The sequence below is a fragment of the Ranitomeya imitator genome, chromosome 6, assembly GCF_032444005.1.
Source record: "Ranitomeya imitator isolate aRanImi1 chromosome 6, aRanImi1.pri, whole genome shotgun sequence".
Taxonomy (NCBI): domain Eukaryota; kingdom Metazoa; phylum Chordata; class Amphibia; order Anura; family Dendrobatidae; genus Ranitomeya; species Ranitomeya imitator.
This window is the reverse complement of record NC_091287.1, coordinates 441,573,976-441,594,254: the sequence shown is the minus strand read 5'-3', so window position 1 is coordinate 441,594,254 and position 20,279 is coordinate 441,573,976. Positions and strand designations below refer to the sequence as shown.

Below are 20,279 nucleotides of genomic sequence, written 5' to 3'. Positions count from 1 at the left end.
TACTACTGATATATAAAGGTAATCCATATGGATGGCCATACAGATGGATGGCCATACAGATGAAAAAAATTTTTTCTGGATGAAAATTGAATGACTTCTTATTCAGTTGTGTGAATTTAGCCCAATGGAGAGAAAATGGTTGGAATTGACCCATGGAGTCTAAGATTTATTATCCTCTGTCAACCATTAATGCACATTGGAATATTTTTCTAATATGGGTCTTATCGAAAATATCTTACTTCCACCTCTATCTAAGTATGATTTATCACGTCAAAGCTGAACAAATACGGCTACAGGAATATAATGAAATTATAAAATAGAGCGCCTTATGGTGTAGATAGAGATGCTCAGTTCTGTATGGCAGCTGGACCTTTATGCGATTGTCTGTAATTACAGCTTCTGGTGCTGCCAGTAGTTTTAATATGTTCCCCCTTCATATCACAAATGAGTTTCTGACTGGTTAGATCCTGTTCTTTCTGGAGATCAAAGATGCTCTCATCCCAAAGACTCAGGCTGAATGTAATCCATTGCTATAGCTTTATTGATTAGACTCAGGCAATCTGCAATTCACAGCTGCGACCACAACACACCATATGCCTTCATCTCAGAGGTCAACGAGAAAAACAGACTCAAAGAGGTCTCTGGAGATTTGGAGAAAGTCCGGGATGCAGCCTTCCACCAGTTTTTATGTCTTACCCTTTTTCGTGTCTTGTCTTTTAGGAAAGGTTTAATGATTGTATACAGAGCATGGATGTACCAAGGTTGATTGACGAAGTGGACACCTCCAAAGCGAGCTGGAAAACTGTCCTAGGAGCGAGAGGAAAACAGACGCTCATTACCGGATATAAAAGGGTGGCCGGCTGGACAGAACGACAATCCGTTACACAAGAGACATGCGTTTACTACAATTTTATCATTCAGCCTAGTTATATATCTGTGCAGATTGACTAAAACATACAAGTTGGTCAGCAAAAAAGGATCATGTTCTGACTCCTATGGAACATAACTCTTAGCATAGGCTAATACTCGGTGAATTTACAGCCTAACCAATGTTATTAAGGACTACAAATAAGGGTTGGGGGAAAAGAAAGGAAAGAATGCATGGTTCTGGCTAAGAATACATTTTATTCAAAAGTTTGTAATATTTTATTATGCAAATTGCCTCTTCTGAGAAAAAGAGGATTTTCAGAATAGTATTACAGAAAGGAAGAAGAAAATAAAGAAAATTCGGCAATATATTTAAGATAGCAACAATAGGCAATTTCTAATGATACAATATTTATTATTTAATTTATTTTTTTTTGCAGCATGCATTTCAGAGTTGATACAACTCCTTTCTCAAATACATTGAAACAGGATATCACCCCTGACTTTTAAAAGAGTTAGTAATGATGTTACAATTATCATCACACATGATAAACCACAATAAATTCATTTAACAGAAGATAGTTAATTTTGAAACATATCTAAAAAATTACTAACAGTGATCGCCAGCAAATTGCAACTTCTTAAAGTGGTTATATTAACATATATATATATATATATATATATATATATAAACAAAATAAGAAATCAAAACAAAACAAAATAGAGAAACTCTTTAAAAAAAAATAGAAAAAAAAATAATGAAAAGAGTTTATTAGACTTCACATTAGGGAAATTGAATCATCAAATCTTGTATGTTCGATACTTTCATTCTGCCAAAGTTGCAAGTTTGAATATCCAAAAGGATCCCCTGTGTTATTAGTCTTTGGAATCGATTTGGAATATTCTCAGGTATTTGTTCAAATATTCTTAATTTTAAATGGCTATTATCTTTGTGATTAAATAATGCTTACATAGGCTGTGATTAAGGATTCAAGTCTGAATATTGTGCCTATGTTTATTAATTTGGTTGTGAACAGATTGGATTGTCCTATTGACATACTGGGGATTGCAACTACATTCCAATAGGTAGATGACATAGGACATGTTGCAATTCAACAACTAGTAAAAAATAAAATTCTGGCGTGAGACAACTGATCTGAATTACTCACAGCCATGTGAAATGATATGACAACGCTGACATCTTCATCTGCCGCATCGGAAAGATCCACTCAGACTAGGAAAAGAGGACAGTGTTTTCTGTCTGCAAAGCCACTGTGACGACACAGCATTTTATTTTAATTAACCAGACATCTATTTTCAGTTAATCAGGAGGAATAGACTTTTATCTATTTGTAGACTTTTAAATTGATGTTTTTATCTTTGGTTGGTCAAGAGTCTGAAATGTTGACTCTTCTTGTAGGTTAAATTGATATTTGTAAATTGATGAATGGTTGTTATTTACCTCTTATATCAGCTCCTACAGTTTATTGTACTGTTATCTTAGCAGGGATGCAGGGTCACTGAACAATGATATTTGCAGATATGTTGATTACACATTATACCAGGCTATGCAGTTTGTTGACTTGCAAACATTGAAGGATAAACTAAATAATTAAATAATGCGAGTTAATTTCATCACCCCTTCCCGCTGACCTGTGAATAATGGCTTGAAGAACAGCTGTGAATTACAGGGTCGGCCATTTATCTGGATACACCTTATAAAATGGGAATGGTTGGTGATATCAACTTCCTGTTTGTGGCACATTAGTATATGGGAGGGGAAACTTTTCAAGATGGGTGGTGACCATGGGTGGTCGGCCATTTTGGATCCAACTTTATTTTTTCCAATGGGAAGAGGGTCATGTGACATATCAAACTTATTGAGAATTTCACAAGGAAAACAATGGTGTGCTTGGTTTTAACATAACTTTATTCTTTCATGAGTTATTTACAAGTTTATGATAATTTCTAAAATGTGTTCAAAGTGTTGCCCATTGTGTTGGATTGTCAATGCAACCCTCTTCTCCCACTCTTGACACACTGGTAGTAACGCCGCAGAAGACATGCTAGCATAGGTTTCCAGTATCCCTTGTTTCCTTTGTTTCTTGCTGGGGTCATCTGAAGGCAATTGTCCATGCTGTGAAGATACGAGATGTGCAGCATCTGAAACAATGGATACTGGAAGCCTGTGCTAGCATTTCTTCTGTGGTGTTGCTATCTGTGTGCCAAGAGTGGGAGAAGAGGGTTGCATTGACAATCCAACACAATGGGCAGCACTTTGAACACATTTTATAAGTGGTCATAAACTTGTAAATAACTCGTGAAGGAATAAATGTACATTAAGACCAAGCACACCATTGTTTTTCTTGTGAAATTCTCAATAAGTTGCATGCGTCACATGACCCTCTTCCCATTGGAAAAAATAAAGTTGGATCCAAAATGGCCAGCTTCACAATTGCCATTATGGTCACCACCCATCTTGAAAAGTTTTCCCCCTCCCATATACTAATGTACTACAAACTGGAAGTTGATATCCCCAACCATTCCCATTTTATTTAGGTGTATCCATATAAATGGCCCACCCTGTATACGGGGATATGCCCTATGTAACAATATACATTCAGAAATCCAAGAGATCCAGAGATCCAAAGAACCAGAGACTCTTTACAAAACCACAGCCAGAAACACGTTACAGGATAGCTGCCAGATCATGGCTCTGCCACGAGAGGCACAAATTTGACATTCTACAGGAAACCTCAACTATCATCATTGTTTTTGTTCCTACCTCATGCTGCTGCCAGATTACATAGAGACACCTATATAGTTACTATCAGAAGATGTATATACAACAAAAAAATACGACCTTGAAAAAGGTAACAAAGCAGACAAGCTTTATTCACATAAATCACAGTGAGAAGTGAGAATCTGGAATTGCTTGCCTGAGGAGGTGGTGATGGCGAACTCAGTCGAGGGGTTCAAGAGAGGCCTGGATGTCTTCCTGGAGCAGAACAACATTGTATCATACAATTATTAGGTTCTGTAGAAGGACGTAGATCTGGGGATTTATTATGATGGAATATAGGCTGAACTGGATGGACAAATGTCTTTTTTCGGCCTTACTAACTATGTTACTATGTTACATGTTAAAAATATTTTAAAAACAGTAAAACACCACAGATAGAGAAAGGTGGGTGACCCTGGAAACCAACATCATGTTTTAGAGTATAGCAGGAATATTACAATGTAACACTTCAGCAGAATGTAGGGAAGAAAACAATAATAAATATGGTAAGTAAAACACAATGTATGCTAAAATGCTAATATAATATATATATACTATATATATATATATATATATATATATATATATATATTTTTTTTTATTATAGGTACTGCCCATATCACATAAATCAAATGGTTATCAAAGAACATATGTAGACACCAAGTGCAGTAAGTATACATAATGTTAAATAAAAGTTCAAAGAATAAATAACCTTAGTAGGTAACTGCTTAAGTATCAAGCCACATGGTAAAACTAAGTAGTATTACCTGATAGGAGGAGGTTATCCAGGCACCCACCACATCCAACGTGTGTTTCTCTTCGTCTTTGACCCCAGGGTCACCCACCTATTTCTATCTGTGATGTTTTACTGTTTTTAAAACATTTTAACATGTGATTTGTGTGAATAAAGCCTGTCTACTTTGTTACCTTTTTCAATGTGTTATATGTCAGATTACATTGCAAAAACCTGCTGAGAGGACTTTGCACTAGTTTTAGCATGTTTTACTGGCCACTTAGAATAGCAGCTGAAGCGCTGAATACAACATAATTTTATTTTTCATATCTCATCTCCTGTGCTTAGATATAACCTTGCAATGTTTATATGCTAAATTCCTTTTCAACCAAGGGGGCATTAGCGTAGATTCATTTTTGCGGGCGTTTACTTTTTCTCTTGCAATGCGATGACCAATCAAAAGCAGAAAGCATCATGCAAGGAAAAAATGGTAATAACCCCAGAAAATGTCAGACTTGGCTTTTTCTGAGTGAGACTTATAGAGTGGGGAAAGTAAGTATTTGATACACTGCCAATTTTGGGAGTTTTCCCACCTACAAAGAATGGAGAGGTCTTGAATTTTTATTGTAGGTATACTTTAACTGTGAGAGACAGAATCTTAAAAAACAATCCATAAAACCACATTGTATGATTTTTACATAATTAATTTGCATTTTATTGCATGAAATATTTGGTACAGAAACCTTTTTTTGCAATTACAGAGGTCTGACGTTTCCTGTAGTTCTCAACCAAGTTTGCACACACTGCAGCAGGGATTTTGTCCCACTCCTCCATATAGATCTTCTCCAGATGTTTCAGGCTTCTGGGCTGTTGCTGAGCAACATTGAGTATCAGCTCCTTCCAAAGGTTTTTAATTGGGTTCAGCAGAGCTGCCACTGGGAATTTCAGGGCCCCCATACTGGCAACATTTTTGGGCCCCCTTGAGACTCCGCTCAGGCTCCACCCCTGTCCTGCCTCCACCCAGCTTCTCCTTCACCCCTCGAACCTTTCACAGTCTTACCGCCCACTCTTGGAAAAACTCCACTTCTGCCCCATATCCTCACCAATCACACATTAACAGTTCCCAGTGAACACGATATCACATACATAGCCAACAGCTTTTGTTTTAGCCAAAATATTTTTTTAAGCCACCACCATGACAAGGTAGACTCTTTTGAATGGGCCATACTCTAACCTATTAAACATTTCTTAAAATATCCAAAATCTCGCGATACATGACCATATGCATCCTCCCTTCAATAAGATGCACTTGGCCTGTCCCCTTTACAGAAAACCACCCCAAAGTATGAAGTTTCACCCACCCTGCTTCACGGTGGTGACGGTGTTCTTGGGGTTGTACGCCTCCTTCTTCCTTCTCCAAACATGGCGAGAGGAAATGATACCAAAAATTTCTATTTTGGTCTCATCTGACCACATGACCTTCTTCCATGCCTCCTCTGGATCATCCAGAAGGTCATTGGCAAACTTCATACGGTCATGGACATGTTCTGCTGTGAGCAGGGGGGACCTTGCGTGACCTACAGGATTTTAATCCATGACGGCATAGTGTGTTACTAATGGTAATGTTTGAGCCCGTGGTTTCAGCTCTCTTCAGGTCATTGACCAGGTCCTCCTGGGTAGTTCTGGGCTGATTCCAGCCCTTTCTCCGAATCATGCTTACCCCACGAGGCGAGATCTTGCATGGAGTCTCAGACCAAGGAAGATTGACAAATAGAGAAAAACGAGCAGCATCCAATCCAGGTGAAAAAGTAGAAATTCTTTATTCTGCCATCATAATCATACAACTTTTCAACCAAACATGGTCTTTATCAAGTATATATGTTTGGTCGAAACGTTGTATGACTATGATGGCAGAATAAAGAATCTCTATTTTTTCCACCTAGATTGGATGCTACTCGTTTTTCTCTATTTGTCAGTATTTGTCCAATTGGGTCAATGGATTTTGAGCGTGCATCCTAAAATTATGTAATGTGCTGTCGGCTGCTGCTTATTGTACAAGGAAGATTGACAGTCATCTTGTGTTTTTCCATTTTCTAATAATGGCGCCAACAGTTTTTGTCATCTCTCCAACCTGCTTGTCTATTGTCCTGTAGCCCATCCCAGCCTTATGCAGGTCTACAATTTTGTCCCTGGTGTTCTTAGACAGCTATCTGGTCTTGGCCATGGTGGAAAGGTTGGAGTGTGATTAATTAAAGGGAAGCTGTCAGCAGGTTTGGCTGATATAATATACGACCACAGCCTTTCAGGGCTTATCCACAGCATTCTATACTTATTTTATACAATAAAATGCAATTTAATTATGTAAAAATCATACAATGTGAATTTCTGTTTTTATTTTTCAATTCTGTCTCCCACAATTGAAGTGTACCTATGATAAAAATTACAGACCTCTCCATTCTTTGTAGGTGGGAAAACTTGCAAATTCAGCAGTGTATCAAATACTTATTTTCCCCACTGTAGCACCTCTGCGTCTACAGCTGTACTCTTACAGCATTCTCAGCTCTGCTATACTCATTCCACAGTGCCATGAGATGAAAGCTGCAGATGCAGAGATATTTGTAATGACACACAGCTTTGCACAACTACCATCCCCTCCTTTTAATCACAGTAGATACAGCACGTAAGATCAGTGAGGTGAACAGGGCTGTGTGCCCTAGCATGTCTCTCACAGAGAGAGTCAGGTCTCACCTTCCCTGGGGAAATGTTCTTTTTTAACCCTTGCATGATGCCTCTTGCTTATCATTGGTCAACTTCATGCAGGGGAAAAAGGCGATGCCCCCAAAAATGAATCTCTGCTATTGCTCGCTTGGTTGAAGATGAAAATAGCACATAAGTTAATATCTTTAGGATGGGAAATTAATAAATAAAAACCATGTTATACTGAGCTTTACAGCCACTATTTCATGATGTGGCCAGTTTAACCTTGTATAACTGGTGAGAGGTCATCTTTAAATCTGCATTGAAATGTTTAGATTGTTGATGCTGACTATATAACCTGTAGATATCACATTTAACTGCTATCAAGAAATGTTTAGAAGTAAATTGACAATTTGTCAGACTCATTTCTTTAATCAAACACTTGCTATGCAGTATGAGTACAACGCAGCAGTCGATCCAATGGCTTTTGTGTTGCTTCCTCACCCACACAATCCCTTAGGTCCCCAGTGAAGCCACCTAGCCAGAAAATAAACAATGCCTGTGCATAATTCAGGGGCCTAAACCCCAGTGAATCTCCTAACATGCAAAATGGGAACAATTAAAAAATTGAGCTGGAACCACATATCAGTATTCAGTAAGCATTTTTATAGGGAAGCACATGCATATACTGTATATTACTATAGACTTCTCTCCACTGCAACTTTCTGCAGCATGGCTTCATTCACACAGCTGTGCAAAATGTCATATGCTGTCTGTTTTTTAGTCAGACAGCACACAGACCCACAGAATTTCATAGATCCATACAGACATATGTTTTTTAAAAACAAATCTGTATTTTCACAGAAAATTCTCACGATCGGAGCGGTGATGTCAGTAAGGTAACTGGGGTTCATCTGCTATGAACTTTGGTGACCTTACATCAGACTCAGACACTGCAGGATCGTAATCATGCTCCTGTCTCAGTGTGTTCCAGCTGGCTTGCTCAGTGGTTGCATCATGCTACCGTTCAGCCAAACCATCCAAATGTAGAAGAGCTGGAGTTCTTTGTGAGCCAGCATCACATAGGGATTATCTGTGGACAGGTGAGGAATATGGGGTTTATTATTTTTTATTTTTACAGTAATAAATGGCTAAAAGTGGGTCGGGGAGTTTTTGTTTAAAATAAAGGACTTTACTCGATCTGTGTCTTTATTACATTTGACTATGGGGTTAGTAATGGGGGCTTCTTATAGATGCCTCTCCACTACTAACCGCTGGACTTGATGTCAGCTGACATTACAAAGCTGACATCAACCCCACAACTACAAGTGCTTCTTATTAAATTATATCATCAAAAAGTTAAATTTATTTCAATTCTTCAATACAAAATGTGAAACTCATATATTATATAGAGTCATTACAAACAGAGTGATCTATTTCAAGTGTTTATTTCTGTTTATGTTGATGATTATGGCTTACAGCCAAACAAAACCCAAAATCATTATCTCAATAAATTAGAATAACAAAAAATACCTGCAGAGGCTTCCTAAGCGTTTAAAAAGGTCCCTTAGGCCTGAGTCACACTATGTAGAATACAGCCGAGTGCTATGCGAGAAAACATTGCATAACACTCAGCCCAGTGTTAATCTATGGAGCAGCTCACATCAGCATTTATTTTCTCAGCCGTATTCGGCGTGCGTGTAAAATTGCAGCATCCTGCAATTGTCACAGAGACTCGGCCGAGACTCGCCAATGGAAGCCTATGGGTACGAGAAAAAAAACGCACAGCGCTCGGACCATGTGAGTGCTGTAGGATTTTTTTTTTTTTTTTTATTTTTTATTTTCAACTTTTCAAAATACATGAACAGTACAGTAGGACACATGAATCTGAGACATACTGTTACAAACTGCTGAATGGGATGAATTGTACCATACAGATGTATCAAACTGAGCATATTGTTCACCGGAGGTGTCCATAGCTTTGGGTATTTGCATAAAATTCCGGTGGGAAAGTTAGGTCACAAAGTCCGAGTCATGCAACCCAAGAACACAAAAGAAAAAAGAATAAAAAGAAACATACAAAAAACACAAGAGAACAACAAAAACCATAAAAGGGGAAAGGGGGGGGGGGAATGGGATGTACCGGAGGGGATGAAGTGGTCAAGTAGAACTTCCTGAATCACAAATCTCTCGTCTGATGGAGACGGGTATAAGAAGACCATAAACCAGCAAGAAATAATCAGGTAGTTGCAACTAACTGGGAAAGAGTGCTAGAGAGAATATCAAATAATACTAAGACAACCAGGTGAATGAGCAGTGCCCGGGTCCATCACAGTGCAATGTTAATAAACATGCGGAAATCGCGGGAGAACAAACTTGTATAGCTAAGAAGAATAGCTAGTGGAAGGCAATGAAGTAGAGTTAGATGATATTTGCCATGGCAACCATGTCCGAAAGAATCTATCGTGTGAATGAGAATCCCAGCTGGACAGCTCTTCCATCCTACAGATGTCCTGGACTTTTTTGGTCCATTCATCAATGTGATGGGGGGTCGTTTGTCTCCAATGTAAGGAGATCAAGTGTTTGGCTGCGGCTATTAGAAGAGGGAGAAGGTCATGTTTTTTCGGCTTGTATGACTTCGCGGGAAGCGACAGTAGTACTTCTTGGGGTGTTAGGTTCTGTGTTATTAAACCAATTTGGCGGAGTCGGTTGAAGACATCTTTCCAGAATTTAGTGATAATTGGGCATGACCAGAATATGTGTGATAACGAGCCCTTTGACCTCATGCATCTCCAACAAAGAGGAGAGTCTGAGAGGCCCAGGTGATAGAGCGACTCGGGGGTTCTATACCATCTGGAAAGGACTTTAAAAGCATTCTCCTGTAACAGGACACATCTTGAGAACCCGTGTGAGTGTCCTAGTACTTGCTCTGTTTCCCTACTGGAGAGAGATATGTTCAACTCAGACTCCCAAGAGGATATATATAGGGGTTTAAACTTAGTTTTAGGGGAGATTAAGGTATGATATAGTTTAGATATTAATTTAGGGGGTGTGGGATTGAGTTTGAGTATAAGTTCCAACCAAAGCCATTCTGGGTTGTTTTGGATGTTTGACTTGAGTTTAGACATAATGTGTTGTATATGGTGTATTTGTTTAAAATCTCGGGGTCGCTTCCTGGCATCACGAGGCCAACTATTTGTACAGTTGATTTGATTGGTAAGTAAGTGAGAAATTGGGAGGTTCGGCAAGGAATCCCAGAGGTCAAATGCATCTATGTATTTTGGTTCGATGAGCCAGGGCACGACCCCCAGAGGCATGTTGTCCAAAAAGAGACAATGTGGCCAGTTGTTTGGGATCAGCTTCCTCCTAATAGACAGTGTGTTGCTGGTTATTCCTTCTAGGGAATTTTGCGGGGGGACAGCCGAGGTCCAGAGGTATTTTCCAGCCCCACCTCCCAGTAATAAGAGTTCAAGGTTAGGGGTTTTTGGGGAAAGTCTAGGTTTGACCAGATATATCCACCTGGCCAAATGGATTGCCCGGTAGTGCTGTAGGATTTTTACTCAGCATTGTCCTTTGAAAAGCCGGCAGTTCATGTGCCGCATACAGTAAAATCAGAGTGACAGGTTACAACAGATATAATAGATATATACATATAGAATAGGTAGATATATAGATGTCAGTGACACAAACTGTTAGGACTGGCAGAACGCACCAAGTATAAGATGAAATAATATTGGTGCCTTCGCAGTCCGAGGTCCACCGTGCGGGTGAAAAACCTGCTGCTAGTAAATGGCAGCGCTATATGGCGGTGGAAGCGAACCATGTAAAGCCACAGGTCCGCAATACCGCACTAATAAGTGCAAGCAAGGAGTCAGCGAACTCAATCCCAAGACTCAGGGTTGAAGTCCATACAGACTACTTGCGCACCACACCGCAACTGGGTGTGTTAGGTATAGTAAGAGCACCGAAGTGCGAATGGTGCCGTGCTGGCAGACACCACTAAGTACCCAGACGTGGGTTAGGAAGCGCACTACTGGCGTGTGGCGCCACACTGGCGGTCACAGCAATAGACGCTGATTCGTGTGTAACACGTTGAGTGATTAGTCGGGCGCTAGGTAGCAGCCATACTCCTTATGCGAACAGTCATACAATAGGGTAGGGGTATTTAATGAACGACTTGCACTCACAACAAACACACGTATACAAATGTACACTAGCGCATGGCCGTGCGGTCATGCAAAGCTTATATTGCTGCAGTACGTTCAGGACCTTCCAATAAAGGACCAATGGGCAGCTGCCACAGAAGTTAGCCCTTTCAGGACCCTCCAGGAGGACCAGTGGGAACCACTGCAGCATCTGAGCATGTGACCCTCGATCTCCAACGGGAGATCTCACCCTGGGCATGCTCAGAAGGGAAAAAGCAGGACTTAGTCCCAAAAGCGTCCGCTCGCTGCTGCCCAGCACTGGCTTTAATGGCAAAAGCTGGAAAAGCAACAGCAAGCCTAAGCACAGAGTGAGACTGAGCCAGACGCAAGGACCGACGTCTCTGCTGAGCAGGTTCCACTGCGGCAGGAGAAAAATGGGAGACTGCAGCAGAAACGGGCCGAGATTCCCCCTGTGCAGAAGCGGGAACTCAACCCCTAACACACACACACACATATATATATATATATTACATAGATAGATAGATAAAAGAAAAACCAGCAATTCAGCAGCCATGTAGTGTAAAATTACAGCAGGAGCCAACAGGATAGAACAGATGGACTAAATACAGTAAATACACACAGAATAGGTAGATATACAGATGTCAGTGACATATACAATTTATTAATTAATAAAATAATTTTTCTGAAAAAAATGGTGTGGGCTTCCGCATAATTTCCCGAACCAGCACAGGGAAAGCTGAAGGCTGGGGGCCAATGTTTATAGCCTGGGAAGGGGGTAAGTAATATCATGCAGCCTGCCATCTAGATGTAGCAGAGCTAGACCCGTCTTGAGACTAATGGATTAGCAGCATTTCTACAGAAAGGTCTCTTTTGCAGATGACAAGGGCGTCGGTAGAATGGGCGAGGTCATAAGAATGGGTAAATTAAAATTTATTCAAGGAGTCTGGGTCATACTTTCAAATAAAGGACTTTATTCTCGGTGTCTGTGTTTTCATACAATGTGACTATGGGGTTAATAATGGGGGCATCTTATTGACGCCTCTCCGTTACTAACCTTGGGGCTTGATGTCACCTGACAATACAAAGGTGACATCAACTCCCTCCAACTATCACCCCCCATGCCACCGCTATAGAGCAAGTGGGAAGAACAAGGCTAAGTACCAGAATTGGCGCATCGTAGAGATGCACCTCTTCTGGAGCGGCTGAGTGCTGATGTTTTTAGCCTGGGGGGTCCAGTATCCATGGCTCCTTCCTAGTCTATTATTATCAGCCTGAAGCTGTCTGCATAGCCTTTGCTGGTTATTAATTATAGGGGATCATTTTTTAGGGTCCCCTATTTTATTAATTAAATACATGGTATTCTAGAATATGTATGTACAGTTAGGTCCATATATATTTGGACAGAGACAACAGTTTTCTAATTTTGGTTACAGACATTACCAAAATGAATTTTGAACAAAACAATTCAGATGCAGTCGAAGTTCAGACTTTCAGCTTTCATTTGAGGGTATCCACATTAAAATTGGATGAAGGGTTTATGAGTTTCAGCTCCTTAACATGTGCCACCCTGTTTTTAAAGGGACCAAAAGTAATTGGACAATTGACTCCAAGGCTATTTCATGGACAGGTGTGGGCAATCCCTTCATTATGTCATTCTCAATTAAGCAGATAAAAGGTCTGGAGTTGATTTGAGGTGTGGTGCTTGCATTTGGAAGGTTTTGCTGTGAAGTAAACATGCGGTCAAAGGAGCTCTCCATGCAGGTGAAACAAGCCATCCTTAAGCTGCGAAAACAGAAAAAACCCATCCGAGAAATTGCTACAATATTAGAAGTGGCAAAATCTACAGTTTGGTACATCCTGAGAAAGAAAGAAAGCACTGGTGAACTCATCAATGCAAAAAGACCTGGGTGCCCACGGAAGACAACAGTGGCGGATGATCGCAGAATAATCTCCATGGTGAAGAGAAACCCCTTCACAACAGCCAACCAAGTGAACAACACTGTCCAGGAGGTAGGCATATCAATATCCAAATCTACCATAAAGAGAAGACTGCATGAAAGTAAATACAGAGGGTTCACTGCACGGTGCAAGCCACTTATAAGCATCAAGGATAAAGAGGTTAGACTGGACTTTGCTAAAAAAACATCTAAAAAAGCCAGCACAGTTCTGGAATAACATTCTTTGGACAAATGAAACCAAGATCAACCTCTACCAGAATGATGGAAAGCGAAAAGTATGGCGAAGTCATGGTACAGCTCATGATCCAAAGCATACCACATCATCTGTAAAACACGGCGGAGGCAGTGTGATGGCTTGGGCATGCATGGCTGCCGGTGGCACTGGGTCACTAGTGTTTATTGATGATGTGACACTGGACAGAAGCAGCCAAATGAATTCTGAGGTATTCAGAGCCATACTGTGTGCTCAGATCCAGCCAAGTGCAGCCAAACTGATTGGTCATCGTTTCATACTACAGATGGACAATGACCCAAAACATAAAGCCAAAGCAACCCAGGAGTTTAAAGCAAAGAAGTGGAATATTCTTGAATGTCCAAGTCAGTCACCTGATCTCATCCCAATTGAGCATGCATTTCACTTGTTAAAGACTAAACTTCAGACAGAAAGGCCCGCAAACAAACAGCAACTGAAAACCACCGCAGTGAAGGCCTGGCAGAGCATCAAAAAGGAGGAAACACAGTGTCTGGTGATGTCCATGAGTTCAAGACTTCAGGCAGTCATTGCCAACAAAGGGTTTTCAACCAAGTACTAAAAATGAACATTTTATTTAAACTTATTGAATCTGTCCAATTACTTTTGGTCCCTTTAAAAACAGTGTGGCACATGTTAAGGAGCTGAAACTCCTAAACCCTTCATCCAATTTTAATGTGGATACCCTCAAATGAAAGCTGAAAGTCTGAACTTCAACTGCATCTGAATTGTTTTGTTTAAAATTCATTGTGGTAATGTCTATAACCAAAATTAGAAAAATGTTGTCTCTGTCCAAATATATATGGATCTAACTGTATGTATATACAATGCCTACAAGTAGTATTCAACCCCCTGCAGATTTAGCAGGTTTAATAAGATTCAAATAAGTTAGAGTCTTCAAACTTCAAACAAGAGCATGATTTATTAACAGATGCATAAATCTTACAAACCAAAAAGTTTTGTTGCTCAGTTAAATTTTTATAAATTTTAAACATAAAAGTGTGGGTCAATTATTATTCAACCCCTAGGTTTAATATTTTGCGGAATAACCTTTGTTTGCAATTACAGCTAATAATCGTCTTTTATTAGACCTGATCAGGCCGGCACAGGTCTCTGGAGTTATCTTGGCCCACTCCTCCATGCAGATCTTCTCCAAGTTATCTAGGTTCTTTGGGTGTCTCATGTGGACTTTAATCTTGAGCTTCTTCCACAAGTTTTCAATTGGTTTAAGGTCAGGAGACTGACTAGGCCACTGAAACACCTTGATTTTTTGCCTCTTGAACCAGGCCTTGGTTTTCTTGGCTGTGTGCTTTGGGTCGTTGTCTTGTTGGAAGATGAAATGACGACCCATCTTAAGATCCTTGATGGAGGAGCGGAGGTTCTTGGCCAAAATCTCCAGGTAGGCCGTGCTATCCATCTTCCCATGGATGCGGACCAGATGGCCAGGCCCCTTGGCTGAGAAACAGCCCCACAGCATGATGCTGCCACCACCATGCTTGACTGTAGGGATGGTATTCTTGGGGTCGTATGCAGTGCCATCCAGTCTCCAAACGTCACGTGTGTGGTTGGCACCAGAGATCTCGATCTTGGTCTCATCAGACCAGAGAACCTTGAACCAGTCAGTCTCAGAGTCCTCCAAGTGATCATGAACAAACTGTAGACGAGCCTTGACATGACGCTTTGAAAGTAAAGGTACCTCGTCTGGAACGGAGACCATTGCGGTGGAGTACGTTACTTATGGTATTGACTGAAACCAATGTCCCCACTGCCATTAGATCTTCCCGGAGCTCCTTCCTTGTTGTCCTTGGGTTAGCCTTGACTCTTCGGACAAGCCTGGCCTCGGCACGGGAGGAAACTTTCAAAGGCTGTCCAGGCCGTGGAAGGCTAACAGTAGTTCCATAAGCCTTCCACTTCCGGATGATGCTCCCAACAGTGGAGACAGGTAGGCCCAACTCCTTGGATTTTGTACCCCTTGCCAGGCTTGTGACCCTCCACGATCTTGTCTCTGATGGCCTTGGAATGCTCCTTTGTCTTTCCCATGTTGACCATGTATGAGTGCTGTTCACAAGTTTGGGGAGGGTCTTAAATAGTCAGAAAAGGCTGGAAAAAGAGATAATTAATCCAAACATGTGAAGCTCATTGTTCTTTGTGCCTGAACTACTTCTTAATACTTTAGGGGAACCAAACAGAATTCTGGTGGGTTGAGGGGTTGAATAATAAATGACCCTCTGAAAAGACTTTTCACAATTTAAAAAAAAAATAAACAAAGAAATAACATTCTTTTTTGCTGCAGTGTATTTCACACTTCCAGGCTGATCTACAGTCCAAATGTCACAATGCCAAGTTAATTTGAAATGTGTAAACCTGCTAAATCTGCATGGGGTTGAATACTACTTGTAGGCACTGTATAGTAGCCACATAGTATATAGCACAGGCCATGACATATTATAGAATACCCGATGCATTAATACAGGCCACGCAATATATAACAGTGGCCATGCAGTATATAACACAGCCCAAACAGTATATAACACAGCCCATGCAGTATATAACATTGGCCACGTAGTATATAACACTGCCCACGTAGTATATAGCAGCCACACAGTATATAACACAGCCCACGTAGTATATAACACAGCCCAAGCAGTATATAACAAAGTCCATGCAATATATAACATTGCCCACGTAGTATATAACACTGCCCACATAGTAAATAGCAGCCATGTAGTATATAATGCAGCCCATGCAGTATATAACACAGCCCACGTAGTATATAGCAGTGTGGGCACAATATCCCTGTTAAAAAAAAATAATTAAAATAAAAAATAGTTATATACTCACCCGCCGGTGTCCAACGAAGCTGTGTCGATGCATGCGCGGCTTCCACCAGCTTCCGTTCCCAGGATGCATTGCGGAATTACCCAGATGACGTAGCGGTCTCGCGAGAGCGCTAAGTATTTTGGTTAATTTTGCCATGCATCTCTGCCATGCGTCTGACCAGTCAGCGCAGCCATCTACCAAGAAAGTTTAGATGACACCTCCAGTGTGTGCGCCGATAATATCCTTTCCCCACTTCCTGCCTGCACAGTCATCGCTAGGAACCATGTGTACATAGCAATGAATATGCAGGGAGGAAGTGGGGAGAGCATGTTATCGGTTCACACACCGGAGTGACTCGCCTGCACCTTCACAGAAGATCCCTAAATGCAGTGCCTATAGAAGGGAGGATGAGGTCTGTATTTCTGAGGGAGTGCAGGGTGCAGACACGGGATTCCGGGGCCGTAACTGATGCTGATGGGAGGGGGTAATTATTGCAATGAAGACAGGAGACAGTGATTTCTTCCAGGCACCGCACGCCCTGGAGCCTGGTAGAAATCATTAGCATAAAGAAAGAATATAACATTTCTCAGCAACAAGACTGTTAATATGAGGCATACAGGTAGGACTAGTGTAATGTAACATTTCCATTACCTGCATGCCCGTATTAATAGGTCATATACGTCCCGGGGTGACAGATTCCCTTTAACATATATTATACATTACAGTTGTATTTAACTGTGGTAAGTAAGGGAATAATGAGAATTATTAATTATGTAGGCTCACAACAGCCACAAAACTGGCAACAACAGTGCCAGGCTATGAATTTCAAGCAGGGGAATACACAACATAAAATCAGCATAAATAAGGCATTTGCATAAAATTAAAGCCACTAAGATAACTAGGTAGAATCTCTGCCACAACAAGGTCACACATGGAAAAGAATATGTAAATCCTTGGCAGTTCAGAACATTAGGCCGGGGTCACACTTGCGAGTGCAATGCGAGAAATTCACGCGAGTCTCTCGCATCCATACTTGACACTGCCGCCTGGAACTCCGGACCGGAGTGTGTGGTTACATGTATTTCTATGCAGCTGAACACTCCGTTCCCGACAGCCAGCGGCAGTGCCGGGTATTGATGCAAGAGACTTGCGCGAGTTTCTCGCATTGCACTCGCAAGTGTGACACCGGCCTTGTAGTTTAAGGAGCACAAGTCCTTAATTTTTTTTTACGACAGTGGTGGTCATTGTCTTTGATTTTGATTGATTTTGGGCTAATTGAATACAATTCTGTACATGTAAAGACATTCCTGATAACGGTAATATCAAGAGGAATCCTGCAAAACTGAAATTAATTATGTTTTAGGCTTGGATATGCTGTACATATTTATTCAGTAGGTTGTACTATAGTACATTATAACTTTTTCTTATTTGCTTCTGATGACTGCTACCATAGACTTAAATCCAAATAACTTTCCATTTTTGGACATGACAGCAATGAAAAAGATACATCTGCCATAATAAAGTGACAGAGCTGGTGTGCCAAATCATAATGTGTGTGGCTAAGTAGAGGATCAATTGAGTGAAACTACTGCTATAAAGACAGTCCTGAATGCAGTAAAGAGAATCACTGTGTGAAATGTTAGCAATGTTCTAGCAAGAAGACATCTGATTAACAGATTGAAAAATCTGTAACCGTGAAATGTGTGTTTTATAGCCTATAAATAACTGGTAAAAGAATTGCTGATAATTTCTATTTGCTAAAGACTGAAGAGCTGCATCTAGAAATCTGTAAATGGATGGATGATGCTTCACATGTGAATAGCGTCCTCCATTAAATCTTACATTTTAGTAGGACACCCATATGGCAATAGATTCTTTACCTAAGGGTATGTGCACGTCATGTTTTTTCTGTGTGTTTTTTTTTCAGCAAAAAAAAGCATTTTACTGTCCCAGCAATGTGAATTACCGTATATTTCTAAAGTCTCATGCACACGTTGCTTATTTTATTCTTACAGATTTTAATCAGTTTCATATCTGCAGCATTTCAATACTTTCAGCGTTTTTGCAGCATTTTTCACCAATTCTAATGAATGTGAGAAAATGCATTAAAAAAGCAATCAAAATGCATGCTTTTTATATAGCGTTATTCCTGTCAAGAGACACTTTTCTGATGCAGAAAAGTCTGCAGGAAACACTTAATGTGTGCACATATGCTAAGTATTAGTGCCCACCTTAGCTTCTCAAATGATATTAAACCCTTTACCCCCAAGGGTGGTTTGCACGTTAATGACCGGGCCAATTTTTACAATTCTGACCACTGTCCCTTTATGAGGTTATAACTCTGGAACGCTTCAACGGATCCCAGTGATTCTGACATTGTTTTCTCGTGACATATTGTACTTCATGACAATGGTAAAAATTCTTTGATAGTACCTGCGTTTATTTGTGAAAAAAACGGAAATTTGGCAAAAATTATGAAAATTTCGCAATTTTCCAACTTTGAATTTTTATGCAATTAAATCACAGAGATATATCACACAAAATACTTAATAAGTAACATTTCCCACATGTCTACTTTACATCAGCATAATTTTGGAACCAACTTTTTTTTTGTTAGGGAGTTATAAGGGTGAAAAGTTGACCAGCAATTTCTCATTTTTACAACACCATTTTTTTTAGGTACCACTTCTCATTTGAAGTCATTTTGAGGGGTCTATATGATAGAAAATACCCAAGTGTGACACCATTCTAAAAACTACACCCCTCAAGGTGCTCAAAACCACATTCAAGAAGTTTATTAACCCTTCTGGTGCTTCACAGGAATTTTTTGAATGTTTAAATATAAATGAACATTTAACTTTTTTTCAAAAAAATTTTGGAAAGTAGACCCCCTAAGGAACTTATCTAGATGTGTGGTGAGCGCTTTGACCCACCAAGGGCTTCATAGAAGTTTATAATGGAGAGCCGTAAAAATAAAACAAAAATTTTTTCCCACAAAATTTATTTTTTAGCCCCCAGTTTTGTATTTTCCCGAGGGTAACAGGAGAAATTGGACCCCAAAATTTGTTGTCCAATTTGTCCTGAGTGCGCTGATACCCCATATGTGGGGGGGAACCACTGTTTGGGTGCATGGGAGGGCTCGGAAGGGAAGGAGCACCATTTGGAATGCAGACTTAGATGGAATGGTCTGCAGGCGTCACATTGCATTTGCAGAGCCCCTAATGTACCTAAACAGTAGAAACCCCCCACAAGTGACTCCATTTTGGAAACTAGACCCCGTAAGGAACTCATCTAGATGTGTTGTGAGAGCTTTGAACCCCCAAGTGTTTCACTACAGTTTGTAACGCAGAGCCGTGAAAATTAAAAAAAAAATCTTTCCCCCGAAAATAATTTTTTAGCCCCCAGTTTTGTATTTTCCCAAGGGTAACAGGAGAAATTGGACCCCAACAGTTGTTGTCCTATTTGTCCTGAGTACGCTGATACCAAATATGTTGGGGTAAACCCCTGTTTGGGCACACGGGAGAGCTCGGAAGGGAAGAAGCACTGTTTTACTTTTTCAACGCAGAATTGGCTGGAATTGAGATCGGACGCCATGTCGCGTTTGGAGAGCCCCTGATGTGCCTAAACAGTGGAAACCCCCCAATTATAACTGAAACCCTAATCCAAACACACCCCTAACCCTAATTCCAACGGTAACCCTAACCTCACCTCTAACCCTGACACATCCCTAACCCTAATCCCAACCCTATTCCCAACTGTAAATGTAATCTAAACCCTAACTGTAACTTTAGCCCCAACCCTAACCCTAACACTTAGCCCCAACCCAAACTGTAGCCCTAGCCCTAACCCTAGCCCTAACCCTAACCATAGCCCTAACCCTAACCCTAGCCCTAACCCTAGCCCTAACCCTAACCCCAGCCCTAACCCTAGCCCTAACCCTAACCCTAACCCTAGCCCTAACCCTAGCCCTAACCCTAGCCCTAACCCTAACCCTAACCCTAGCCCT

The 20,279-nt window shown here is 40.6% G+C and overlaps 1 protein-coding gene across 2 annotated transcripts in view; it reads right to left on the bottom strand.

Annotated features, from left to right (window-relative positions):
* CLVS1 (clavesin 1) overlaps positions 1-20,279 on the bottom strand; it is a 134,459-nt gene that overhangs the window by 12,261 nt on the left and 101,919 nt on the right. For both annotated transcript variants that reach the window (XM_069731391.1, XM_069731392.1), the window contains exon 4: positions 697-807. In XM_069731391.1, the coding sequence (XP_069587492.1) occupies positions 697-807 (111 nt within the window). The remainder of the gene's footprint in view (positions 1-696; positions 808-20,279) is intronic.